General features: G+C 70.1%; 4 protein-coding genes across 7 annotated transcripts; 3 read left to right on the top strand and 1 right to left on the bottom strand.

Moving 5' to 3' along the window:
• Positions 1-1,775: 1,775 nt before the first annotated feature.
• HROB (homologous recombination factor with OB-fold) lies at positions 1,776-6,019 on the top strand. Its single transcript, XM_026122347.2, has 10 exons — positions 1,776-1,892; positions 2,040-2,090; positions 2,359-3,378; positions 3,669-3,752; positions 3,991-4,131; positions 4,342-4,450; positions 4,610-4,695; positions 4,894-5,016; positions 5,222-5,414; positions 5,616-6,019. Exons 1-10 carry the CDS (start codon positions 1,890-1,892, stop codon positions 5,687-5,689), a joined length of 1,884 nt encoding a protein of 627 aa, XP_025978132.2. The 5' UTR covers positions 1,776-1,889; the 3' UTR covers positions 5,690-6,019.
• A 106-nt stretch (positions 6,020-6,125) lies between these two features.
• Positions 6,126-9,327, top strand: ASB16 (ankyrin repeat and SOCS box containing 16). Its single transcript, XM_064524577.1, has 5 exons — positions 6,126-6,721; positions 7,124-7,391; positions 8,133-8,625; positions 8,724-8,837; positions 8,917-9,327. The coding sequence occupies exons 1-5, from the start codon at positions 6,427-6,429 to the stop codon at positions 9,100-9,102; spliced, it is 1,356 nt and encodes a 451-aa protein (XP_064380647.1). The 5' UTR covers positions 6,126-6,426; the 3' UTR covers positions 9,103-9,327.
• A 686-nt stretch (positions 9,328-10,013) lies between these two features.
• TMUB2 (transmembrane and ubiquitin like domain containing 2) lies at positions 10,014-15,519 on the top strand. 2 transcript variants are annotated; one of them, XM_064524588.1, is made up of 5 exons: positions 10,014-10,175; positions 11,479-11,585; positions 11,689-11,746; positions 12,783-13,352; positions 14,322-15,519. In XM_064524588.1, exons 4-5 carry the CDS (start codon positions 12,808-12,810, stop codon positions 14,674-14,676), a joined length of 900 nt encoding a protein of 299 aa, XP_064380658.1. In that variant the 5' UTR covers positions 10,014-10,175; positions 11,479-11,585; positions 11,689-11,746; positions 12,783-12,807; the 3' UTR covers positions 14,677-15,519. The 2 variants fall into 2 exon arrangements, with proteins under 2 accessions (XP_064380658.1, XP_064380656.1); XM_064524586.1 differs by lacking the exon at positions 11,689-11,746 and having other exon boundaries at positions 10,016-10,175.
• A 582-nt stretch (positions 15,520-16,101) lies between these two features.
• On the bottom strand, positions 16,102-25,635 carry ATXN7L3 (ataxin 7 like 3). Of its 3 annotated transcripts, none has more exons than XM_064524579.1 (13): positions 25,385-25,635; positions 22,496-22,608; positions 22,129-22,261; positions 21,607-21,778; positions 21,105-21,202; positions 20,662-20,684; positions 20,514-20,559; positions 20,160-20,302; positions 19,954-20,022; positions 19,521-19,564; positions 19,313-19,384; positions 18,781-18,914; positions 16,102-18,465 (listed from the first exon to the last, which is right to left on the bottom strand). In XM_064524579.1, exons 2-13 carry the CDS (start codon positions 22,544-22,546, stop codon positions 18,317-18,319), a joined length of 1,134 nt encoding a protein of 377 aa, XP_064380649.1. In that variant the 5' UTR covers positions 22,547-22,608; positions 25,385-25,635; the 3' UTR covers positions 16,102-18,316. The 3 variants fall into 3 exon arrangements, with proteins under 3 accessions (XP_064380649.1, XP_064380651.1, XP_064380650.1); XM_064524581.1 differs by having other exon boundaries at positions 20,160-20,191; positions 25,385-25,633; XM_064524580.1 differs by lacking the exon at positions 25,385-25,635 and adding an exon at positions 23,898-23,922.
• Positions 25,636-25,728: the final 93 nt, after the last annotated feature.

The following is a 25,728-nucleotide window of genomic DNA, read 5'->3' as shown; positions in this document are numbered from 1 at the left end:
CATGCAATAGCCTGTGTGTGAGGCTGTGTGTGTGCTGCAGGCTGGCGTGCAATGGCACACGCATCTGAGCCAGTGAGGTGTGCACAACAGGCTAGCGTGGACGTGGACAAGGACTGGTGTGCACTCGCACTTGCGCGCGCGGGGCAGGCTAGCAAGCAGCAGCACACACGCGTGAGCAAGCATGCGGCAGGCTGGTGCGGAGCTGCCCACGCCTGATCACGCGTGTGCGACTCCGGGGTGCAATTGCACACGTGTGCGACAGGCTGGCGTGCAGCTGCACACGCTCAAACGTGAGCATGCAGCAGCTCGGCTGGCAGCAGCACACGCGTGTGAGCTGGTGTGAGCGGAAGCCAGCACGCAGCTGCACCAGTGCGTGTGCAGCAGGCTGATGGGCGATGGCACGCATGCGAGTGTGCACGCAGGAGTCCGGCACGGAAGAGCACGCGTGTGCCAGTGCTTGCGGGCAGCAGGCTGGGTGCAGCCGCACACGCTTGAGCGTGCACACAGGAGGTTGCCGAAAAATGCACAGGGAAACAAGCCTGTGTACAACAGGTCGGCATGCGAGTGTGCGCAGGCGAGGGTGCAGTGTGTGCAGTGTGGTGTGTGCAGGGTGTGCAGGGTGTGCAGGGTGTGCGGTGGGCTGCATGTGCGACGCGCGCCGGGCGGGGGGGCCGCGCGGGGCCGCCGCGGGATGAATCACGGCGCAGTTGCAGCCGAGGCCCCGGCGGCAGATGCGGCCAAGGCTGCGGTGAGTCACCGCCGGGGGGGCCCTGTGCGGTGGTGGGCGCAGGCCCCGCGCCCCCCCCCCCGCCCCGGTGCATGCACAGCTGGGCACAGCTGGGTGCAGCGGGGCGCACACGCTGGTAAGGGGGTGCCCCCCGCCCCGCACGCGGTGAGGGGACGCGCTGGCCACGCGGCCGGCACGGGGACAGGCACCCTGCACGGGGACCCAGCACCCCGCATCAGCACCCCACATGGGCACCCTGCACAGCACCCTGCACCCTGCACGGGGACCCGGCACCTTGCACGGGGACCCGGCACCCCCAAGGGGGGCCACGCGCCCCCCACGAGACCTAGGCGTCCTGCCCGGGGACCCCCCGTGGGGACCCTGCGCCCCACACAGGACATGTGCACCCCACGTGGGGACCCTGCACAGGGCCACGTACCCACATGGGGACCCTGCACCCTGCACGGGGACCCTGCATGGGGCCTGGCCCAGCTGGGGCAGGCTGGGACGGACGGACAGACGGCCCGGGGGCTGGTGGGGGGGACGGACAGACGGACGGCACGCAGGATGGCTGGAGAGGACGGATAGGGAGGTGACACGTAGGATGGACAGACGGACAGGGGGATGGATGGACGGATGGACAAACAGACAGGATGGATGGACAAATGGACGGACGAGATGGACAGACAGAGGGACAGGGCAGAGAGATGAATGCACAGATGGCCAAATGGACGGACAGAGGGACGCGACGGACGGACACACGACGGAGAGGCGGCCGGCGGGCCCGCAGGACAGACAGACGGGCAGGAACGACAGACGGACGGGCACAAGGGACACCGGCTGGGCGGCCAGCGGGACACACGGGGAGGACTGACGGCCCCCGACGGACGCCAGACGGACGGACGGCCCGCAGGACGGACGCACGGACCAGGGGAGGGGGGGGGAACACCTGCCACCTCCCCTTTAAGGCAAGCCGCGACATAACTGTCCTCCGACAGAAGCCCGGGCGCCGGCGCAGAGCCGCGCGCAGCCAGGCCTCTTAAAGGGGCAGCCCCCCCCCTTCCCTCCTCCTGGGCCGCGGGTTCGCGTCCCGGCCCCGGCGCCGCCGCACTTCCGCCTCCTGCCGCCGCCGCCGGGCCCGGGCCGCCGCCGCGCCGCTGCCATGGTAACGCCGGGCGGGAGCGGGCCTGCCGGGGGGGGGACCGGGACCGAGCCCCCCCCGCCCGTGGGGCGGCCCGGCAGCGGGGAGGTCGGGCCCTCTCGCCGTGGGGCAGGACGGGGAGGGACCGGTCTCTCTGCCCCCCCCGCCCAGGCCCGCCGCCTCCAGAAGCTGTTCGGGGCCGACGGGGACCTGGCGGACGAGGTGAGCCGCGGCCCGGCTCGGGGAAGGGACCCCCGGGAAGGGACCCCCCCGGGGGGCGCCGGCCCCCGCCGAGGGCCGGAGCTGCCCCCCCGCCGGACAGCGGAGCGGTGGTCGCTCGTTAAGCAGCGTTAGCTCGTTAGCAGGGAGCTGGCTATCGCTTTTAATGGGTCCCCACCACCAGGGACCCCGGGGCGGGGTGCCGCCCCCCCCCCCCCCGGGGCGGTTCGTGGAGCCCACGGGGTCTCTCGTCCTCCTCCCCCCCCCCCAGGATTTCCTCTCCGCCGTGGAGGACGCCGAGAACCGCTTCTGGGCCCCCGGCCCCTCCAGGCCTTGGCCGCCCGCCGCCTCCGCACCGGCCCCCACCTCCGGCCCGCAGCCCCCGCGCCGCCTCCACGGCTCCTCCGGCCTCCGGCCCCTCTCCGGGCAGCACGACCGAGCCGGGGGCTCCCGGGATCCAGGCTCCCCTCCGGCGCCCGCGCCTGCCCCATGCCACCGGGGCAGCCTTGGCTCGGCCCCGGGCGGCCCCCCGGCCTGGGGAGCGGCCCCCGAGGATGAAGCGGACAACGACCTCTTCCTGGCCGCCTGCATGGAGCTGGAGGTGCCCGACCTGCCGGCCGGGGCCGGTGCCCGCCCTGCCTGGCGGGAGCTGCCCCCGGGGCCGCGCGCTGCGGAGGAGAGCGGCTGGGAACGGGCGCTTTGCAAGAAGCCGCGGGTGGGAGAGGAGCCGGTGTCTGCGGGGGGGCCACGGGCTGCCCCGGCCTCGAGCGGGCAGGAGCCCCCGCTGCCGGCGGACGCTGCGCCCAGGCTGCTGCTGCGGCCCAGCGCGGCTGGTGCCTGCTCCTCCCAGCCTGCGCCCCTGCTGAATCCGGGGACCTCCTGGGGCTCCGTCCCCCCTCCCGGGGGCCAAACCCCGGGACCTCCTCAAGCGTCCCCGTGCCAGCCGGGAGCCAACGGCTCTTCCGCGGCGCCGCGTGTGCCCCAGAGCAGTGGTGTCTGGTCCCCGCTGCCGCAGCCGCCCCGGCCGAGCTGCCCCACGCCCCGGCTGCACGGCAGCGGCTGGCGGCCGCCCCCCAGGCTCCCCGCCGCCCCGCGGCCCTTGATGACCTGCGTGGAGCCCCCGCCGCGGCAGCCGCCCCGGGAAGCCACCGTCCAGACGCCCGTCGTCACCAACCACCTCGTGCAGCTGGTCACGGCGGCCAGCAAGGCGCCCCGAGCCGCCCCCCGCGTCCCGGTGCCGGGGAAGGCTCGCCGCTTCCCGGGGCCCGCCGGGATCCTGCCCCAGCAGCAGGTAGGTGCGGGGGGCGGGAGCTGGCTGGAGGAGCAGCCGGGGTTGTGGGTCCTGTCTTGCACGGCCGGGCTCCAGCCTGGCTTGTCCGGCTCCGCGCAGGGGAGAGGGGCTGGTTGCTGCCATCAGGGTCCTACTTTATCCCAAGCTGTGAGAGCTCCGAGTGCCCTGTGTTCCTGGTACCTCGAGGCTTGCGAAGAGACACAAAACCCGGGGCCACCTCGGAGCACACCCCACATCTGGTATTTCGTTGCAGAGCAGCGGCCCAATGTGACATGTCTCTCTCCCTTCAGCACGCTGGGAAACATCTGGAGGAGATTCTGGTCTCAGCTCCCCAAACTCCGGCTCACGGGGCGCTGGCGAAGCTGCGGACGGAGGTAACCCCCTTCTCCCGCTCTGCGGCCCCGGCGCACGGGCTGAGGCTGGGTGTACGTCTCGGTGCTGCTGCCGGCAGTTTGGGAGGCCGCCGAGGGTCGGGATTGCGCTGGCGGAGGGCAACGCGGAGCCGCAGGGAAGGTCCCGGGGCTCCCGCTCGCCGTGACGGCCCCGCGGGGCCGGGCTGCGAGACGCTGGCCTGGCTCCAGCGCGGTGACCGCAGCTGTTCTGCGCCTCGAGGAACTGCCTGGCTCCCCGCCGCCCGCGGAGGAGGATTTTGGGAAAGGGCCCTGGCTTGCCATGAAGACGGAGCTGGGGCTGGACGAGAGGGACCCCAGCTGCTTCCTCCGGACCTACAGCGTAGTCATGGTGCTGCGGAAGGTGAGGGGGCCTCAGGCAAAGGCCCCTCCGGGGGTCCCAGCTCTCTGGCGTTTCCCCTCAGAGCTGTTTTAGTGCCCGGCGTCCGGGATTACGGGCAGGGCATCGCAGGGGGCCGGGCCGAGGTCAACCGCAGACCTCCCGGGGGTGGTGATGCCTCGCCCGGGTTGTCCTCGGGGATGCTGTTGGCGTGACGGGGGTCTGTGCGTGCAGGCAGCCTTGAAGCAGCTCCCGAAGAACAAGGTCCCCAGCATGGCCGTAATGATCAAGACGCTGACCAGGACCAACGTTGATGCTGGTGCCGTGTTCAAGGACCCGACGGGTAGGCGCTTTTTGGGGGTGACAAGGGGGGGCCCTTGCTCTGGCGTCCGGGAGCCTGGGGGCTCTCCCGGTGCCACGGGGAGAAGCACTTACCGCAAGTCCTCCCGGGCTCCCGGCGATCCTGCCTGGGGCTGACGGGTCCCGTTTGCCCCGTCCGCAGGAGAGATGCAGGGCACGGTGCATCGCCTGCTGCTGGAAGAGAGGCAGAGCGAACTCAAGCCCGGCTCGGTGCTGCTCCTGAAGCAGGTACGGGGGGGGAGGCCTGTCGGAGGTAGATCCCCCGGCAGCCGCGATGCTCTCGGGGCTGCGTTTCTGCCACTGCGCCCAGCGGCTGGGCTCGTACGCTGTGGGGGGAGAGACGGGCTCCTGCTCCTCCCCAGGCCGCTGCCAGGGGCAGCAGCGAAAGCTCAGAGCTGCCTCCAAACCACCGCTCTGTCCTCGCAGGTGGGCGTCTTCTCCCCGTCCCACCGCAACCACTACCTCAACGTAACGCCCAACAACCTGCTCAAGATCTACCCACCGGAGACCGAGGGCAGCTTCTTGCAGCCGTCACCGGAGCAGCAGAGGGTGAGGCAGGGCGCGATGCCGGCAGCCTTGGCGGTATGGGCATGTGGGGACCTGCCGGGGGCACCTACGGGGGGGTCTGGGCAGCAGGTACCCTACATGGGGACAGCGGATTGAGGAGGAAGCTCGGGAGGGACGCAAATCCTGCTGCGGTCCCACCTGCAGGTGCGAAGGCCCCCAACAATTCTGCTCTGCTGGGTTGTTGCAGGTCGCCGCCTGGGCTGGGTTACACCAGGACCACGCAGCACCGATCTCCCAGGGTGTCCCTGGCCCTGGGGACTGGGGACGGTCCAGGACAAGCGGCCACAGCACAGAGCCGTTGCCTGGAGGCTTCTCGCCGCACCCAGAGAGCTACAGGCCTGGGCGAGAAGAGCCTCTGGGAGCTGACGGCTGCGACATGGGTGAGTTAGACCCTCTCTACATGCTAGGGAAGAGCTCAGGATCCCACAGCATGGGTGGAAAACAAGCCCTGGGGCTCGGCTGGTCTCTGCCCTCCCTTCTGAGGCCAAAGGTGGGCTCCCCTCGAGGCCCGCCCCGTGCGCAGATTCCCCGTCCCCCCACAAGCGCTGGCTGATGCACGTGTTTCATCGTACCTCGTGCAGACGACCTCGACGGGCTCCTGGGAGAGCTGCCCGAGGACTTCTTCTCCGCCCCGGCCCAGGCTGATGCCTGCTGACCCCGGGGAGCTCGGCACGGGGAGGGCCCGTGGCAGCGGGGCCCAGGGAAGATGGTCACCGTCGGTAAGGTCTGGACTGAACCGCGGCTGAGCGAGGCCCCCGAGCCAGCGGGCGATGCTTGGGCCTCCTGTCCGCGGTCTCATTCCTCCGTATGTCTGTGTGTTGTGTTCGTTCTGGAGCCGAGAGCGGGGCAGACCTGGACGCTCCCGGGGAGTCCTGTGTGGACACAGCTTCATCACCAGCCATCGCTTGTCCCCCCAGTCCTCCCCGGGCCGGCCAGCCCCCCTCTGCTCCCAAACCTGCATTAAAGGGCTATTTCTGTTCCTGAACTACCCGCGTTTTCTCTCGTGTTGCCGCCATGCCGGGGGGCCGGGGCCGCCTGTCTGCCCCCAGCACGGGGGGTTTCTCTCCGCTGACCTGCGGCACCCCGAACCCTTCCCGCGCGGCGCGTTTTGGCTCGGCTGGCAGCAGCCTCACGGGGCCGGGGGAGCTGCAATTCTGCACCCCCCAACAGGTTAAAGCCCCTGGCAGGCCCGAGCCAGCGTGACCCTGTTTACCACGCCGGGGAGTTATTTATAGGGTGGCCCGGCTGGTGCTCTTGCTTCAGCAGTTGCGAGCGGGGCACGAGGGCCTCGGCACAGCCCTATTTATAACCCCGAGCCCGGCGCCGGCGGCAGTTCGCTGCCCCCCAGCCTCCGGCCCGTCTCTGCTCACCCGGGCAGCCGCCAGCCCCGCCATGTCCCAGGAGACCTTCGCCTTCACCTCCTCGGCCCTGCGGTCCCTGCGGCTCCAGCGGGAGCTGCTGGAGCTGGAGGAGCGCCGGCGGGCCCTGGCACGGCAGTCGGCCCCGCGCCGCTACCCGCTGCCCCCCGCGCCCGCCCGCCGCCCCCCGCGCTGCCGCGACCCCGCCGTCCACAACGCCCTCTACACCGGCGACCTCCTGCGCATCAAGAGCATCTTCAAGGACGAGAGTGCCGCTAACCTGGTCGTGGAGACGGTCAGCGAGGAGCTGGTGTGGTCGCCCGAGCTGGGTAGGGGGCCGGGGGGGTGCTGGGGGCTGTGGGCCCCCTCGGTGCCTCCCGTGAGTAACAGGAGGAGCCGGGGGGCAGAAAGGAGCCAGGCAGTGTGGGGACAGGCAAAGACAGGAGGGGACAGGACTCCTGGGTCCTTTGGGGCAGGGGGGGACTCCCGGGCCCTCCCCTTGGTGAGTGGGGGGGAGCCTGGGCTTGCTCCCCAGGGTGCTTTTCTTGCAGGGAAAGAGGCAGCAGGACGCCTGGGTCCTTTCCTTGCGTGGGAGGAGGGGCAGGACGCCTGGGTCCCCAGCTGGCCCCAAGCCCGGGCTGGGCTCGGTGCGCCCCACGGCAGCGGCCCGGGGCGGGGCGGGAGGTGGGGTGGGGGATCGGGCAGGCGGATAACCCCCGCGCGTCCCGCAGGGCTGTGGGTGCTGAGCCCCCGCACCAAGCAGACGTCGCCGCTGCGCATCGCGGCCGGCCGGGGCTACGGGGACTGCGCGCGGCACCTGCTCCTGCAGGGCGCCGAGGTGGACGCCGTGGTGGGCGGCCGGGCGGCCCTGCACGACAGCGTGGCCGGCGGCCGCCTCGACTGCGCCCGCCTGCTGCTCGCCTTCGGCGCCGACCCCAACGTGCTCTGCGAGGAGGGGCTGGCGCCGCTCCACCTCTGCACCGACCCCGAGAGCCTGCCGTAGGTCCTGCCCCCGAGCCCCGCCCACACGGGCCTCATCTGCAGGCCGAGCCCCGCCCACACGGGCCTCATCTGCATGCCGAGCCCCGCCCACATGTGGTGCATCTGCATGCCAGCCCCCACCCATACTGGCCTCATCTGCATGCAAAGCCACGCCCACACTCATCTGCATACATCTGCATACCAGGCCCCACCCACACAGATCTCATCTGCATACCAGGCCCCACCCACACTAGCCTCATCTGCATGCCAGGCCCCACCCATATGCAGTGCATCTGCATATCAGGCCCCATCCACAGTGGCCTCATCTGCATGCCAAGCCCCACCCACCCACCAGTACATCTGCATGCCAGGCCACACCCACACTGACCTCCTTTGTGTGACAAGCCCCACCCACACTGGCCTCATCTGCATGCTGGGCCCCACCCACTTGCAGCACAGCTGCATGCCAAGCCCCACCCACAGCCATCTGCATGCCGAGCCCCACCCACACCAACCTCATTTGCATGCCAGGCCCCACCCACACCCCAAGCCCCGCCCACCCCAGGCTCCTCTCCAGGCCGAGCCCCACCTGCACACCGAGTCCTGCCCGCAGACCCCCTCCTCGTCTGCATGCTTGGCTCCGCCTCCCACACAAGCCCCGCCCACAAGAGCCCCCAGGGGGGTGGGGGGACCAAGCCCCGCCCCCAGCAAAGCCCCTCCCTCTCCCCCCCCACGGCCTCACCCCCCGCGTGCCCCCAGGTGCGCGGAGCTGCTGCTGGCCCACGGCGCCCGGGTGAACCTGGGCACGCGCGAGCGGCGCCTCACGGCCCTGCACGTGGCCGCCCGCCACGGCCTGGAGGCCCACGTGGAGCTGTACCTGCGGCACGGCGCCGAGCCGGCCCGCCGCAGCCGCGAGGGCGAGACGGCCCTCAACGCCGCCTGCGCCGCCGCCGAGCGCCCCGAGGACGCCGAGCGCTACTGCCGCGTGGCCGAGCGGCTGCTGGCCGCCGGCGCCGACCCGCGGGCCGCGGGCCGCAAGGACCACACGCCGCTGCACAACGCCTGCGGCAACGGGCAGCCGCGGCTGGCGCGCCTGCTGCTGCGCCACGGGGCCGCCGCCGCCGCCCCCAACGGCGCCGGCTACACCCCCATGGACTGCGCCCTGCACGCCGTCGACGAGTACCGCCACCAGCACCCCGAGCGCACCATCGCCCTCCTGCTCGACCACGGCGCCGGCCCCGTCAACCCCAAGGTGGGCGGCGGGCCGCGCGCGCGGGGCCCGGCGGCGGTGGCAGGGGGACGCGGCGCCGGCGCCCCCCCCCCCGACCGGTGACACGTGTCTCCCGGCAGATGCTCAAGTTCTGCTGCCGGTGCCCGCGGGCGCTGGAGGTGCTGCTCAACGCCTACGACCGGGTGCCGCCCGCCGAGGCCTGGGCCGAGGACGTGCCGCCGGAGCTGTGGCAGGTACCACGGCGTGGGATGGGCGGGCGGGCGGGCATGGGGGGGTCTGGTGCCCCCCCACTAACCCGTCTCCCCCCCGCAGGAGCACGAGGCTTTCTACACCTCGGCGCTGCGCATGGCCGCGCAGCCGCGGCGCCTGCAGCACCTGGCACGCTGCGCCGTGCGGCGGCACCTGGGCGCCCGCTGCCACGCCGCCATCCCCAAGCTGGCCCTGCCGCCCGCCCTGCGCCGCTACCTCCAGCTGCCGCTGGAGGGGCTCATCCGCTGAGTGCCCCCCGCCCCGGACCCCCCCCCCGGTGCCGCGGGCCCCACCTGGGTGACGGAGAGCCCCGGGGCGGCTCGTGGCGGAGACTTCGTGGGTCAGGCAGGCGGTGCGGATCGGAGCGGCGCCCCGGGACGGACGACGGCCATCTCTTACGGTGGGGGGGCCCTTATGGGCTGGGGGGGCTCCGCGTGCAGCCGCTGGGCGTCAAATAAATGTGGTGGCAGCAGATGGTGCGGCCTCTCCTCTGTGGTGGAGACTGGCGAGGGCCACGGTGGGGCTGCGACAGGCACCGGGGAGCCGGTGACCCCCGGGGAGCCTGTGCCCTTGTGGGGGGGGGACAGGGCCTGCGGGGGGAGATGAAAATCAGGGCCTGGGGGGTCTAACAGGGCCCGGGGGGGGGGGAAACAAGGCCTGGGGGGGGAACAGGCAGGGCCTGGTGGTGGGGGGGACAGAAGGCCTTGAGGGCTTATGGGGCCTGGGGGGGGGACAACAAACAGGGCTGGGGGGGACAAGGCTCTGAGGGGTGACAGGGCCTGGGGGGGGGGGACAAGGCTCTGAGGGGTGACAGGGCCTGGGGGGGGGACACACAAGGCTCTGAGGGGTGACAGGGCCTGGGGGGGGGACACACAAGGCCCTGAGGGGTGATGGGGCCTGGGAGGCGGCAGACAGGCCCCAGGGTGACAGGGCCTGGGTGGGAGGTGGGTGACAGGCCCCGGGGGGACCCAGGCGTCCGAGGCAGCAAGCCCCGCCCCGCGCCCTCCCCCGCCCTCGCGGCACTAGCTCCGCCCCCTCTGGCCCCGCCTCCAATCCAGCCCCGCCCCCATGAGTCCACGCCCACTTCCGCCGGGCTCGGAGGCGGGGCTCCAGCGCCCAGCCCTGTCCCCCCGGCGTCGGCAGGGCGGAGGGCGGGCTGCGTCATCAGCGAGCGCCCGCGTCCCGCCCAGTGGGCGGGGCAAGGGCAGCCGTGACGCGCGGCGCGCGCCCGTGCCCCCGCCCTCGCCCGCCCCCCCCCCGCAGCTGCGGGCCCGGCGGGGCTGTGACGTGGCGCTTCCGGCGCGCGGCGGCGGCGGGACACGGTGAGTGCGGGCGGGGGCGGGGCCCTGGGGCCGGCCCCCCCCTCCGCCGCCCCCGGGCCCAGCTTCCCTCCCAGTAACCCCCCCCCCCCGGGCCCAGCATCCCTCCCCGTGCCTCCCAGTAACCCCCTACCTGGGCCGATTATCCCTCCCAGTGCTTCCCAGTAACCCCCCCCACGGGCCCAGCATCCCTCCCAGTATCCCCGTAGGCCTCCCAGTACCCCCCCGCGCATTCTCCATCCCTCCCAGTACCCCCCAGTCCTCCCAGTGACCCTCTGCAGTGCCCACCATGCCTCCCAGTACCCCCCAGTCCTCCCAGTGCCCCTCTCCAGTGCCCACCATCCCTCCCAGTAGCCCCCAGTGCCTCTTTCCAGTGCCACTTATCCCTCCCAGTACCCCCTAGGCCTCCCAGCGGCCCCCCCAGTCCTCTGTCCCTCCCAGCACCCCCTGACTAGGACCCAGCATCTCTCCCAGTGCCCCCGCAGCACTCTCCATCCCCCCCAGTGCCTCTGCCCCCTTCCTGCTGCCCCCCAAATCCCTCCATCAGCCCCAGGGTTCCCCTTGTGCCCCCCCCCCACCGCCTGTCTGAAGGGTCTCTCCTCCTCCCCCCGGCACCCCCAGGCTACCCAAAATGCCCCCGCAAGCCACCATCCCCCTTTGACCCTCCAGCCCAGGATTACACTCATGTGCACCTACAAACCAGTTTTTTCTCCATTTGGTGCTGCCCCCCCCCAGCCAAAAGCACAGCTCACCCCAGCCACCCCCAATATAAAGGTTTAACCCCCCCCAATCCCTCCTTGCCGTAAGCGCTTCACTCGGCCCAGCTGAGGCTCTGCCCCTCCACCTGCTGCCAGGCTGCACCCCCCCCCCCCAGGCTTGGCCCCTTCCCCGCTGCTGTGGGGGTTTAGCCCCGCTCGCAGTCCCTGCCCTGCCGGGGGCTCAGCTCAGGTCCCAGCTCCATGCCGGGGGCGGGGTGGGATGACACCTCGCCCCCCCACCTCTGGCCCCGGAAAGGAGCCCAAAAGTTGCCACCGTGCGGGGGCTGTCTGCAGCGCCCCGGGGCTCCTGAGCCCCCCCGCTGGAGGAGGGAGACGGCTCCGCGCGAGCCGAGCGCCCCGGTTTCACACGGGAGCGGGTGCCCAGGCGAGGAGGGGCGAGCGCGGGGGGGCCGGAGCGAGCGCGGGTGTCCTTGGCCGGTCCCAGCCGCGTGCGATAAAGGCCGGGGTGAATGTTAACCAGGCTCCGCGCCCCGCCGCGCCGGGAGGGACGACGCAGCGGTGTCGTTCTGGTCCTTGTTTCCTGCCAGGGAGGAGCGGAGCGAGCGCCTGGGCGCAGCGTGGCAACGATGGCAGGGCACTGAGCGGCTTTGCTTCCCCAGGGAGCCTCTGGCATCAGCGCCGGAGCCGGAGCAAGGTAAGCGCAGCCCCCGCGCCGCCCAAACTGCGCTCACGGTGACCTGGTAATACAGGGACTCGGCTCCTCTCCTGATGGATTCACGTTCAGGCTGTAATTACAGACGTTGTACTCCTAATTGGCACGTAGGAAGAGATACGATCTCCTTCTGCAGCGTGAAGGTGAAGTAATTATTCCTGGGCAGTAAGTTTTGTCTTCCGAAAGAAGCCCTGGGTTTTCGAAGGGTCCGTCACCTCCCTGCCAGTTTGGCAGGGCTGCCCCGCGCAGCCGTCACCCTGTCACTGCTCCGGCGCGCCAGCCGTGCCGGCTGCTTCTCGCAAAAGCCGAGGACTTGGACCTTTCCCTTGCCCTGGGCCGCTCTCCTCGGCGCTGGCAGGAGAGGGACAAGGGCGCGTGCGGCCACGCGGGAGCAGGAGCCACGTGGTGACTTCCAGGCCCGTGTCTTGGCCACGAAACGGCTCCGCGCCAGTTCCCCGGCCTCCCAGGAAGGCTGGCCCCTCGCCGCTCCGCTCTGGGGCCGCGTGAGGCCAAGCACGGTGGCCCGCGTGCTCTTCGCGGAACAGGTTAATGTTTAATTTCTGCTGCAGGTGGTTCTGGTTTTCTTGCTTAGCTTTCGCTGGTTTGTAGGTTTCTGTCTCCCCTCCGCTACCTCCGGATTAGGGAGCAGCGTCTGCAGTAAGGGAATCTTCCTCCTCTCTGGTTCCTTGTGTAATTGAAGCAATTATAGGATTTATTCACATCTTGCTAAAACCCAGCTCGGCCACGAAGTCGGCTGGAGTTCTGCGCTGCCGCAGCACAGCCGTTTTGCGCTGGCGCGAGGGCTTCGTGGCTGAGCTCAGGCCGAAGGAGAGCAGCCCAACGCAGCCAGCAGGCCGAGCGGGAGAAACCCAGCTTCTCCGGGCGCTCGCCGCCTGGCACGGTTGCAGCCCGCTCCGGGCGATTCGGAGAAAAACCACCGCAGTGTTAGGACGTCCAGCTTGTTTTCCCTACAACAGGGGCCCGATGGTGATTCGGTCGCCAGCTGCGTGTTTGTGTCGGGTTTAATGTTCGTTCCTGTCCCCTCGGAGCAAGAGCAGGGCGAGCGCCTCCGCTCCCATCCCGCCTGCGCCCCTTCAGTACCGCCCTGCGCCGGGTCCTGCCCGGGGCCGCTCTGCTGCGAGGCGCAGCTGAAGCCTCCCCTTGTCTCGTGCTTTGCAGCGGAGCTCCAGCGAGAAGCCCGGAGATGGAGCCCCCCGACGCCACCATCATCAGAGGCGTGGGGGACGAGGTGACGGTGGCGGCCGGCGTCGTGGTGCTGGCGCTGGCTCTGGTCTTGGCCTGGCTGTCCACGTACGTCGCCGACAGCAGCAACCAGCTCTTGGGAACGATCGTGGCCACGGGGGACGCGGCCGTGATACGGCTCAGCCACGTCGAGCGGTACGTGGGCGCGGCGGGGGCGACCGAGCCCCCCGAACCCGCGAGGGTCCCCGAAACCGTGGAAGAGAAAGCAGAAGAGGAAGGGGGGGCCACGTCCGACTTGGGCCTGGCCCTGGAGCAGGGGGACGGCGGCAGCCCCTCCGACCCCAGCCTTGACCAGCTGCTGGACATCCAGAGCTTGCCCAAAAGGACAGCGGGCAGCGAGCCCAGCGCGCGGGAGGGCCGCGGGCCGCCCGCCCCAGAGGACAGCGACCTGTGCGCCGGCTTCATCAAGGTCCGGCTGAAGTTCCTCAACGACACGGAGGAGGTGGCCGTAGTGAGGCCCGAGGACACCGTGGGTGTCCTCAAGAGGTGAGTCCCGCGCGAGAGGCGACGCGCAGCCTCGAGGGAGCGCTGCGGGGGGGGGGACACCCACTGACAAACCCTTCCTCGCCGCCCCTGCTGGGGCTCTGGCCCCCCTCGTATAAACGGTCTGCGGGTGCTGTGCGAGGCCGAGGGCAGAGCAAGGGGTGAGCGAGGTCCCCTGGGTCGCGACGCAGAGCTGTCCCCCGCCCAGGGCGACGGTCTCGGCCTGGGGGGCCGCCGCGGTGCTTTGCCCAGCAGACCCCTTTCCCCCCCCCCAGTCCTGCAGGCGTCCCTGGGGAGACGAAGGCATTAAAACTGCAGAGGGTTTTCGTTTACTTCTCACTACAGAAGTACCGCTGTCGCGTTGCCAAGAGGGCTGCAGGCTTCCTTTTCTCCAAACTAGGAGGTTCTTAGGTTAAAAGATGAGGCGGCACATGGTGACAGTGCTGTTGCTGTCCCACAGCGTCCCGGTCCCCAGCTGGCCGCGCTGTCCCTGCCTGGGCCCCTGCCAGCAGGGGAACTTCATCGTCTCTGTTTGCAAAGCTCTGGGTCTGCTGCCAGGCGTCTTTAATAATCTCAGCTCGGGAACGGCACAGGAAACCTCCCGAGCGTGGCTGGTTCCCACGCGCTCCGGGAAGGCTTTATCTGCTGTACAGCGCGTTATCAGGCCGGGGCCCAGCGGTGTCGGGTGCTGCGCAGACTTGGCGAGCGGGATCAAGGCCAGCCGGGCAGCGAGTGCCAGTCTTGGCGAGCGCCTTGTCCTCCGCGAGCGAGCGGCGGGCGGCTGCGCTGGGGCAGGGAGCTCCTGCGCCTGCCGAGACCCGATGCCTGCGCAGTCCCCGCTGGAGCTGGGCGTCAGATGCAGCAGCGCTGCCGTGGCTGGGTTTTGCTCCGATCGCAGCCTGCTTTAGCTGGACTGATGAGTCCTGGCTCTGGCATTTCTAATCTCCTCTTTCCCTCTCTCTTCTTCAAAAGCAAATATTTCCCAGGCCAAGAGAGCCAGATGAAGTTCATCTATCGCGGCCAACTCCTGCAGGACCAGGCACGGACGCTGCGCTCTCTCAACATCACGGACAACTGCGTTATCCACTGCCACCTCTCCCAGAGCGCCGCCGCCGCCCTGCCCGACCCCATCGCCGCGCCCCCCGAAGCGAGCGGCGCGACCGCCAGCGCGGGCAGCCTGATGATCCCGGTGATCATGGTGATGCTGGCCGTCATCTGGTACTGCCGCATCAACTACCGGCAGTTCTTCACCGCGCCGGCCACCGTCTCCCTGATCGGGGTGACCGTTTTCTTCAGCTTCCTGGCGTTCGGGATGTACGGCCAGTAGGAACGGCGGGAGGCGGGAGAGGGGGCTCGGGGAGGCGAGGCAGCCTCTCTCCCCGCGGGCCCTTTGGGGACACAGCCCTCGCGTCGGGGCTTTTCCCAACCGTGCCGTGACAAGCGATGTTAGAGACCGGCAGCCGGGGCCGAGCGACCTCCCGCTCCCCAGGGACGAAGGGCAGCGAGTGGCCGGCGGGGCAGAAGCTCGGCTGGAGCTCGGCGCGTCCTGTCCTGCCTCGCTCTTGCTGCACGTGACTGTGTCCCCGTGGCGGCAGGAAGAGCCGGGCCGTGCTGCCTCCAGCCTCTCGGACTCACTTTCTTCCCCCCTCCCGGCCCAAGGCATCCCCACGCGTGCAGGCACCGCTGCCGTGGGAGGGGAGGGAGGCTCCTTCCCGTGCTCCCGTCGCGCTTTCGGCTCCGAGGAGGAGCGCAGGGCATGTGGAAACAAGCCGGTCTTGCTCGGCTGGATGCGGTTGCTGCCCTTCGCTCCTCTCCCGGCGGACGCGGCGGCTCTGCACGCTCAGGCTCGCTTCCGCGGCACGTCGGCCGAGCCGGCACACTGCGCCCGGCGGTGGTCCCATGCAGCCCTGCCTCTCGCACCGCCGCCGCTGCCACCGCCACGGCCTCGCACGCTCGCTCAGGACGGCATCGCGCCCCGCACGCGCTTCTGGGCCAGCTTGCGCCTGTCCCCTTCTCCAGGGCAGGATCGCGGCCGCTCGTTTAATGGTGCATCAAGTACAACCGCTGCTGCTGCCCCTGGAGACCAGGGGACTCGCTGGCCCCACACCAGAACAGGCTACAACTTCTCAAAGAGACTTTTTAAAGCAAATAAAAGGTAACTTTAGCTGAGGCTGCTCCAAACACGCTGCTCGGGGGGGAACAGCTGCCTGTCCAAACCACGGCTAGCTTCGAAATGTTTTTATGCTCTTTGCACTTTTAAGAAGTACGCATTTGCAAACACAAGCCCCGGAGTGGATTTTGTTCAAGCAGGTGAAACCGGGCGCGTGGCGGGAGACGTGTGGCGCCTCGCTGGGCTGGGCACGGAGCGGGGGGCGCGGGGGCCCCGCCGGGGAGCCGTGACCCAGGCAGCTCGGGGTGGGGGTCAGCCTGCCCCGGCTTGCGCAGGACCAGGGTGCTCAGGACCCCCAGCAGACCAGCCCCAGGGAGCAGCCCCCTTCCACACCCCATCTTCTTGTGGTGTTTTGCTGTCCCCCCAACCCCATATTGGGTAAAAACAATTTGAATCAGACCTACCTTTAGTTTCTCCAGTGCTCAGCGCAGCAGCGCCGGGGGCTGAGCCAAGGCTCGTGTCCAGAGGCCTCGGTGCCGCCACGCTCCCTCATTGCTGCCGCGTCCCCGGGCCGTGTCCCGCTCGCCAGCGCAGGGCACCGGGGCGCTGCCCGGCCCCCGCACCTCAGCCGCGAGCCGGAGATACCAAGTCAAGATGCAGTTTTATTTACAGGGGCAGCCACAACCCACTAATGGGATACACAGACCTTACAACGGCTCAACTACCTGTACAGGATGGATTACGTATGCAAAAATAAAAGTCTCAAGCCCACGCAGTACAGTACGTCCCCGCGCGACCGCTGGCGCCGGCCCTGCCGCGGGGGCCGGGATGCCAACCCGAAGGGGCCGGGACACCGCGCCGCCAACCAGCCCTCCCCGCGCCGGCCCCGTTACCCCCCCTCTTACAGCCCCTTGGACCCCGAATCGCGGCCAGGCCGAGGGCTGTCACCCCGGCCGTGTCCCCTAAGCGTCCGCCGTCCCCTCCCCAGCTGGGAGGCAGCAGCTGGGGGCCTGGGACGGAGCGGTCCCCGCGCTGGCAGGCGCCCTGCGCACACGAAGGCCAGCTACGCGTGCTCCCGGCGGGCCCGGGCAGCGGCACTGGGGGGGGCAGAGCTGCGGCCGGGACCCGGGTCCCCCAGCAGCCCTTTTGGCAATGGACACCCCCCCCCCAAGCAATTTGGGGTGCCTGGGGCCAACCCCAGCACGGTCTCGGCGGCCCAGACCCCCGGAGGGAGCGGGGTGCCCCGGGCCTCCGCGGGGCCCCGCTGCCCCCCACCAGAGCAATATTCTTTAGCAGCAGTTTTAAAACAAAAGTGAATCCAGAATCGAGAGCACCATAATTTGCAAGACCCAACTACAGACCCGGCTGCGCTGCCTCTGCTGGGAGGGTGCGGGGGGGGGCACAGATGGGGCACAGCTCCCCCCCGAACGCTACGGCCAAAGCCCAGGCACGACACAGCCAGAGGCACGGGGGGGGCACGGCCAAGGGACACGAGCCGGGCCAGCCCCTGTCCCCAGCCGGCAGCGCCCGGCTGCGCTCCTGCACCTCCGCGGTGGGAAATAGCCGGGGGGGGTTAAACCGGGCTGCGAGGGGGCTGGGGAGCTGGATGCGGCTGGGGGCAGCCGAGGGACCGGTCCCCCCCCGTGCCAGCACAGCGGGGCCCTGCTCCCAGCACGGGGGCCACTCGGGGGGCCCCGTCCCTGTGGGCAGCCCGAGCCCCGAGGCCGGGGGCCACGCGGAGGGACTAACGACAGCGAGAGCAGCAGCCACCACCCGAAGGACCCCCCGCCCTGACTGCAGGTCCCCGGGTGGACGGGGACGGGGACGCAGACCCGCGCCGGGGCCACCAGCCTGAGTACGAGGAGAGGGGAGAACTCAGCCTCGAAGCTGGGCTGCGCTCCCCCCCGTCGCTCTGCGGACGGGCTGGGGTACGGGACGTCTTCCAGCCTAACCGGGCACCCCCGGCAGATCGGGGTCACCCTTCCCCAAAAGGGGCCGGCTGGGAGCAGGGCTGGCCAGAGCAGCCCTCCCCGACCAGACACAGCCCCAGGTGCCCCCTCCCCGAACAGCCCCAAACACAAAGGAACTACCCCAAAGGTTGCAGCATGCAGCCCCCCCAGGACCCTCGGCCAGGCCCCAACGCCCGCCAGCAGCCGAACCCAGCTCGTTACAGCGGATTCGGGGTGGGGGGGCCCCACTCGTCTGCTCTGGGCGAGGAAAAGCCCCCCCCAACGCGCTCAGCCCACCCTGAGCCGGCCCGACCAGCGAGCGCCAGCCCGGGGCACGGATCGGGGACCAGCTCTGGGCCAGGCACCGACCCCCAACTGATGGGGCAGGAGGCGACCTGCCCCCAACGCCCACCCCAGCAGCCGGGTCTGTGCCCGTCCCGGAGACCCGAACTTGCCCCAGCTCCCCCCAAACCTGCCCCAGCTCCCCCCCCGCTGGGGGTGAGGGGGCCCTGGAGGGGTGAGCGCGGGAGGCAGCAGCAGCCGGTTTTTGGGTAGGTGGTGCAAAGGGAAGGGGGGCTGCGCCCCCGGCTCCGAGCGAGATGCCCCCCCTTAGAGCCCTGATCAGACCCACATACAAAAACTATGTCACAGAATAAATAGAGGCACCGGGAGGGAAGCGGGGGGGCGTTAACAGGGAGCGCCACATCCAGCCCCCCCTCCCCAAGGCCCTGCCACCCCCCGCGGCCATGGCCAAGTCCTCCATCCTCCGCGCCCCGGGTACCCGCTCGTGTCCGAGTCGCGGGGCTGCCCCAGCCGGGGTGCGCGGGGCAGGAGGGGCTGCCCCGGCCGTCTGTCCGTCCGTCCGTCCCTCCGGCCGTCCCCCACCGGCACGGCGTGCTCCGCTGCGCTCAGTTGATGTCGTCGTAGATGCTGGGGGTGTGGGGCGCGGGCGGCTTCGGCTTCTTCTTCTTGCTGGAGCCGAGCCCCGGGGCGCCGCTCACCAGCCCCAGGTGGGGCTTTTTCTTCTTAGTCTTGCGAGACTCCGAGTTGTTTGTACCTGGGCGGGAGGGAGGAGACGGGACGCTGGGGCATGGCTGGGGCGACTGGAGCCCCCCCAAACAGAGAGGATCCCCCCAGCAGAAACCCCCACCCAGGGAAACCTACCCCTAAACGAGGGGACATTCCCGCACCCAGGAATAGGGGGGACGATGGCCCAGCGGGAGCTGGTTTAGGGACCATTTGAGGTGACTTTGGCTGGCCGCAGTCTGTCCCCTCCTGTGCTGGGGAGATGTGGGGGCCAGGGCAGGAGCGACCAGCCGTGTCCCCGCACAAGGGGGTTGTGCCGCAGGGTCTATCCCGCTTCCACACTCACTTGCTTTCGAGGAGGCAGAGTCGGAGGGCGAGATGTCGGAGGAGCCGTCCCACTGGAGCCGGCTCATGATGGCCTGGCTCTCGGCCACGTCGAAGCTGTCGTTCTCCACGCTGCCCTCCGCCTCGGGGAGGGACCTGGGCAGAGGTGTTACACGCGTCTCCGAGCCGGGTGACGGAGCCGGTGGGGCTGCCGGCTCCCCCAGCCTCCCTGCCCGCTCGTGGGTGCGAGGGAGACGCTACGGGCTCAATCCAGCTCCCCGCAGCGCGGCCGGGGCTGCGCTCGCAGCTGGATTGCACGTCCCGACGCCAGCCCAGCCGGATCCCCGTGCGCCTGTCCCCTCCCTGCACCCCAAATCCCCCCGCAGCCGTCCCTGCCCCATCCCCGCCCCTGCTCTGGACCTGGGGGCAGAGACGCCCCACAGCCCCCCCACAATCTCCATTCGCAGCCAGGCCATCGGCACTGGGTGACGGAGCCTTGTCCCCATCCCCGCGCTGGGACGCTGCCCTCGCAGACCCCATCTGTGCTCACTTACGCAGAGGGACCGAGGAGGTAAACCCGGACCGACCTCCGCTGCTCATCCGTGTGCTGGGGACACCGCAGGGACCTGCCAGAGGAGACGTGGGGCTGAGTCGAGGCCTTTTCCTGTCCTCCCCATCTCCCATCTGGATCCGAGCACCCTAGGGAGCCCCACAAACCCCGGGTGGCCCTTCCCAGACCGAGGAAACCCCCAAAGCTCTCACCTGGTGCACATCTTCTTGGTGTGTTCGGAGATGACCCCGCATTGCTGGGGAGAGAAGGGACGGGTGAGCGGGCGGCCGAGCAGCCGCGCAGCCCCAGGGCTGTGCTCCATCACGCCGGCACGAGGGAGTTGGCCCGGGGCACCCTAAGCCCCCGCCCCGAGCTGTCCCGTCACCCCCAGGAGAGACCAGCCACATCAACCGCATCTACCACCCTGGGTCACCATGGCCCCGGGATCGGGACCTGCCGCCCAGCCGAGCGCAGGGATTTCTCCAGGTGAAGATGCACTAGGGCACGATTTCCACACCGGAATCGCGCCCTGCCCACGTGCCCCCAACCGCCTCTCCTTGCCGGAGACGTCTGCCCAGGGTCCGGGCTGGCAGCACCCCCAGGCCGCCGCGGTGACGCCGCAAGCAGAGCCCCGGGGCCACGCACCGTGGTGAGCAGCGTCCGGAGCTCCTCGGGGCCCAGCGTCTCGTAGTTGATCCCTGCCGAGTTGCTGTACTGAGGGGGACAAAAGGCAGCGTCAGGGCTGGGGGGGGGGGGACAGACGGGAGCCCCCGCCAGAGACCCGGACCATCGCGGGGGCCAGCAGGAGGGACGCAGGGGGTGGGGGGACAGGGACACGGCCACGGACTCACCTTGAAGGGATCGGGGTTCCCGCTGAGCTCGCCTGGAAGAGAGGGCGGGTGAGGACGGTCCCCCGCCCGCGGCCCACGTCCTGCGGCCCCGGCCCGCCGCGCCTCCTCCGAGGGGCCACCGGCCTCCGGCCCCGCCGCCAGCTCTGCAGCCCCATGGCGGAGAAAGCCCCGCCCCCAGAATAAGCGCCGCCCCATCGCAGATGCCCCGCCCACCCAAACGCCCCGCCCCCCATTGCACACCCCGCCCTCGCCGCAGGGCAGCGCCATGCTAACCCCCCACAAGCCCCACCCCGAGTGTGGCCCCGCCCCCTGCACGGCAAAGCCACGCCCCCGCCCCTAGCCCCGCCCACTCACCATTCTTGTGTTTCAGGGATTTGGACCTGCGGGGCGAGTTGGGGTTCTGCAACGAGAGCGGGGCCCGGTTGGGGCGAGCGACGCCGGCATCCTCGCGGCCCCACTGCGGGAGCGGCCCCCAGCCCCGCCGTGGCCCCCCGCTCCTCACCTTATCCGATTTCCTCTTCTTTGCTAGGGAAAGACAGAGAAGGGGATGGGTTTTACTTTATTTGGTTGATTTAACCCCCAACGTCGCAGCACGAGTGGCCAGAGCCACCCTTCAACTACATGGGGCGTCCCCATGCTGCTGGGACCGCAACGGGGGACGTTGCTACCCCGGTGACAGCAGGAGAGAGGGGAGCAGATGAGCCAGGGAGCTCAGGCACCGGGGACACCAAGCTCCGCACTCGGCTGCTTTAACCCCCGTGTAAACGCCCGGAGAAGGGGCCGCGAGGGAACCAGCCAGCCAGGACGTGTCCTCCAGCCCTTGCATGGGACGGAAGGGGTGGGAAACCTTTCTTTGCCCCAGCCTCCCTGGTGCGAGGAGGTACAGGGCGACCAGGGGGCCCCCAGCATGGCTGGTGCCCACACGCCACCCCCGCGTGCTCCCACCTTTCTTCTCGGAGCCGTAGGACCAGTCATTGTCGTTTATGTCATCGTTGTCCTCCTGGTCGCTCTCTGACTTGTTCATGTTGTTGCTGCTCGCGATCCTGCACGCGGAGGGGGGAAACGGGTGTCAGGGCCCTGGGAGCCCCACCAGGATCATCCCTGCACCCTGGGAGCTCTGCCATGCCCACCCAGACCACTCCCGAGGGTCCCAGCTCTGACCCGGCCCCAGATACAACATGGGGGTCCCCAGCCAAGGGAAGGGGGACGGAGGAGCCAGGACTCTGGGTTTGGAGACAGGGACACACAACCTCGCAAGCAAAAGTGAGAAGAGGACACCTGGTTTCCACCCCACGCTCATCAAGGATGAGATGAGCTGACTCTGCCTGGGTCCTCTCCTCCCTGTCCTCTGCAGAAAGACCTGACAGACCCGCAGCCCAGCTCTGAGCCAGGTCACCTGCTCGTGCCTCAGTTTCCCCACGCAGAGGGATCGGTGCGTGGGGCTCACCTCCGGTTGGCGATGCGGCTGCTGTTGCGGCCCATGCCCAGGCACTTCTCCAGGTGGGGGGCAAAGCGGGACGCGGCGATGCTGCGGCTGCAGTTGGGGCAAACACACTCCTTGTTCTTCCACTGGTTGTAGACCTGCCCAAAGATGTCCACGCCAGGCTGGTCCACGATTTCTGGGGGAGGCACACGCATCAGCCCGGCCCCGGGGGAGCCCCACGCTTCCTGCCCCGTCCCTGCTTGGATGGGACCGATGGAAACCCACCGCTCCGGGTGCAAGTTAACGACCAAGATCTGCCTCTCCTGCGAGGGAAACCCTGGCCACAACCCCCAGCTCCTGGGGATGGTGCTTCACCTGGGGTAAAGGGACCCTCTGGGTTTCCCTGGCTCAAGCCAGAGACTCCCAACAGCTCTCCAGGGACAGCAGGCTCCAGCACCAGCCCTTCCTGGCTGTGACTGGGAATGGGATGTTCTCCATCCCGCCTGCCGCGGGGAACCCGTCCCCGGGAACCTCCTGGGCACTCACCGAAGTCCTTCATGCTGTCGGGGTCCGTGTCGTCCAGGAAGAAGTAGCCACACTTGACCGCCCGGTGGACTTCGAAGCAGAGGCCCAGGCAGGCATCTTCGACCAGGTCCGTGTAGATCTCGTGCGCGATGGCCTGGGGCAGGAGGGGACACGGAGCCGTAAGAGCCGAGGGAAGGAGGCTGCGTTAGGCCCTGATGGGGCTGCAGCTGCTTGGCCCATGAGGCTCAGCACCAGTCCGGATCAGAGCCGGAAGAAAGCGGGATGGAGACCCTGGCTAGCCAGGGCGGACAACCAGGGGCAATGGGCTGGGTCTGGGCATGACGACCGCTGGGGAAGGCGGTAAATCCCCCCTCCCAGGGCTGCTTACCTCCAGTTTGCTGTTATCCAGGCCAGACAAAGACATATCCTCCATTTTCATTTGCAAATGCTCGTGGAGAAGTCACGCCGAACGCACATAGCACGGGACAGGCTGGGATCTCGCTGCGCAACGAGAGGCGGAGACCGCGTTGGCAGACCCGGATCCGTCCGGGAGACCCCCTTCGCCTCCCTCGCCCCCCGCCTTCGCTGGGAAGCCCACGCCGGGCCACAGGACGGGGCAGAAGTCAGCGCAGCAGCTAGCAGCCGCCGAGCCCCGGGTCCCCAGGCCACCACAGCCCGCGCCAGTGCCCCGCTCCAGGACCTGCGGGGCCAGGATGAGGCCACGCACCGAGGCAGGAACTGGCCAGGCCTGCCCAGACCTCGGGAACCCAGAAACACCCCGAGATCCCCGCGGTGTTTCCAAGCACTGACATGCGCAATTTTGGGTGAAACGCTCCAGCAACAGGGGGAGAGGGGTCCCCCATGTCGGGGTTTGTGCCCCCCTGCACCCAACGGCCCCCCCCAGCTCTGCTGATCAGTGCAAACACACACCCTTGCAAGACAGGGCAAAAATAACGTGGGGGAGGCCGAGCAGGGCCTGTGCGAGGCGGCCTGGGGAGCCCTGCAAATACGGGGGGGCCCTTGGGGTAAAAGCAGAGGTGCTGGGGCAGGCGGACCCCAGGGCCCAGGCGCTCTCGGGGGCACCGGGCCTCCCGGGCTCTCCGCCGGGCTCTGAATGACTTCCACGAAAGCCTCTCCCCGGAGCAACGGCCTCTCCCAGGCGCTTTCGCGGAGATAAACAAGGCCTCTCCCTGCTGGCGGCCATGGCCCGTCCGGGAAGGCCCCGTCCCGCCGCGGCGGGGCTGCCGGAGCCGGGAACGCCCCGCCGACCCCCCACCGCGGGGCCCGTCCCCGGCGCGGCAGTCACCGAGGCGTCGGGGCTCCGGGCAGACCCCCCGGCGCGGTCTCCGTGGGGGGGTGGCACGCGGGGCTCAGGGCGCCCTTTTCCCCCCAGCACGTGCCCCAAAACGCCGAGCCGGGACGTCACGGGCTCCCCGCGGCGGGGGCCGGCGGTTTTTGCTGCATCACCTTCCCCTGCGGCAGAGATGGGCCGGCGGGGAGGGAGGGGACGGGGCGAGCGGGAGCCCGGCGGGCCCCACGACGCCCCCCCCAAGCAGAGCACCCCCCCACGGAGACCCAGCCACCAGCCAGGGCCCCCCCTCAAACGGGATGGCAAAAAAAGGGGGGAAAACCCCATGCGAAGAGACCCCGGCACAATCACCCCGGAGCACCAAGCTACCGCCGGCGCCCGCAGCGGGGGGCTCTGGCCCCGGGGGCCCCGGCATCCCCCCATCCGTCCCCCCCCCCACACACACACACACGTTTCCGGGCCTGGGGAGGGGATTTTCTACCTCGGAGACAGAAAGAGGAAACACCAACGGGCGTCGTTTGAAACCTCTCCCCGCGCCGCGCGGGCCGCTTCCTCCCGGGAGGCCCTGGCCCCTGTGTCCCCCCCCGCGGCGTGGGGGGCAGCGAGGTGCTGGGCTGCCCGGGGCCCTGCGACCCCCCCCCGGCAGGCAGCCGCCGTGCGAGGCCTCGAGGAGCCGAACAAAAGGGCCACGGGCACCGGGCTCGGGGCAGGGGGCTGCGTCCTGCCACCCCCCGCCAGCGCCGGGGCAACGGTGGCCGGGGGCGACGCCGGGGGGCCGCGCCAAGCTGGGTGCTCGGGGGGGGGGGGGGGCACCGCCAAGACCGGGGGGGCCTGAAGCAGGGCTGGGGCCTGGGGGGGATCCCCTGGGCCTGGGGAGGATCCCAAAGCAGGGCTGGGGGCTATGGGGGATCCTTCAGGGTGGGGGGAGCCCAAAGCAGCGCTGAGGACTATGGGGGGAGCCCAAAGCACTGGGAGGATCCCAAAGCAGGGCTGGGGGTTATGGGGGATCTTTCAGGATCAGGGGATCCCAAAGCAGGGCTGGGGGTTGCAGGGGATCCTTCAGCATTGGGGGGGGATCCCAAGAAGGGCTGGGGGATCCCCTGGGACTGGGGAGGATCCCAAAGCAGGGCTGGGGGCTATGGGGGATCCTTTGGCCTTAGAAGGATCCCAAAGCAGGGCTGGGGGCTATGGGGGATCCTTCGGCATTAGAGGGATCCCAAAGCAGGGCTGGGGGGGATCCTTTGGCGCTAGGAGGATCCCAAAGTAGGCCTGGAGGTTACAGGGGATCTTTCAGGGCTGGGGGATCCCAAAGCAGGCTGGGGGCTATGGGTAATACCCAGGGACTGGGGAGGATCCCGAAGCAGGGCTGGGGGTTATGAGGGATGTTTCAGGGTTGCAGGATCCCAAAGAAGCACTGAGGACTATGGGGGGATCCCAAAGCAGGGCTGGGGGTTATAGGGGATCTTTCAGGATTAGGAGATCCCAAAGCAGGGCTGGGAGTCACAGGGGATCCTTCAACATTGGGGAGGATCCCAAGAAGGGCTGGGGGATCCCCTGGGTCTGGGGAGGATCCCAAAGCAGGGCTGGGGGTTACAGGAGATCTTTCAGGATCAGGGGATCCCAAAGCACAGCTGGGGGTCACAGGGGATCTTTCAGGATCGGGGGATCCCAAAGCAGGGCTGGGGGTTGCAGGGGATCCTTCAGCGCTGGGGGGACCCCAAGCAGGGCTGTGGGGGGTCCCTCAGCACTAGGGGTCCCAAGCAGGGCCAGGTGCTCTGGGGACCCCTCGGCCCGGGACCAAGGCGGGGCCGGGCCGGCGAGGCGGCGGGGCCGGGCGCCGGAGGGGCCCGCGGGCGCGGGCGGCCCCGGGACGCAGGCGCGGCGGGGCGGGGTGGCGGCGGCCGGCGCCGCGGGGGAGGAGCAGCCCGCCCGCCCCCGCCCCCCGCGCTCGCTCGCTCGCTCACTCACCGGCGCGGAGGGCCCGGGCCCGGGCCCGGGGCCGGGGCCGGTCAGCGCCGCCCGCCGCTCCGCCGCGCGGCCCGGCCGCGGCTCGCCATGCGCGGCAGCGCCGCCCGCCGTCACCGGGCAGCGGGCGGCGCCGTGGCGGGCCGGGCCGTGCCGGAGCGGGGCCGCACGGAGCGGGCCGGGCCGGGCCTCGCGCACCCTCCGCCCCGGCGGCGGCGGGCGAGGGGGAGGGGGAGGGGCGGGGCGGGGCGGCGCACCCGGGCCGCGCGCACGGCCCGCCCCCCGCGCGCCGCCGCCAATGGGGAGCCGCCCTGCGCGGCGCCGCCAATGAGAGCGCGCCGCCGTCG

The sequence above is a fragment of the Dromaius novaehollandiae genome, chromosome 22 (genome assembly GCF_036370855.1).
Source record: "Dromaius novaehollandiae isolate bDroNov1 chromosome 22, bDroNov1.hap1, whole genome shotgun sequence".
NCBI lineage: Eukaryota > Metazoa > Chordata > Aves > Casuariiformes > Dromaiidae > Dromaius > Dromaius novaehollandiae.
Note: the sequence above shows the minus strand (reverse complement) of the source record. Positions and strands in the feature narration are given on the sequence as shown.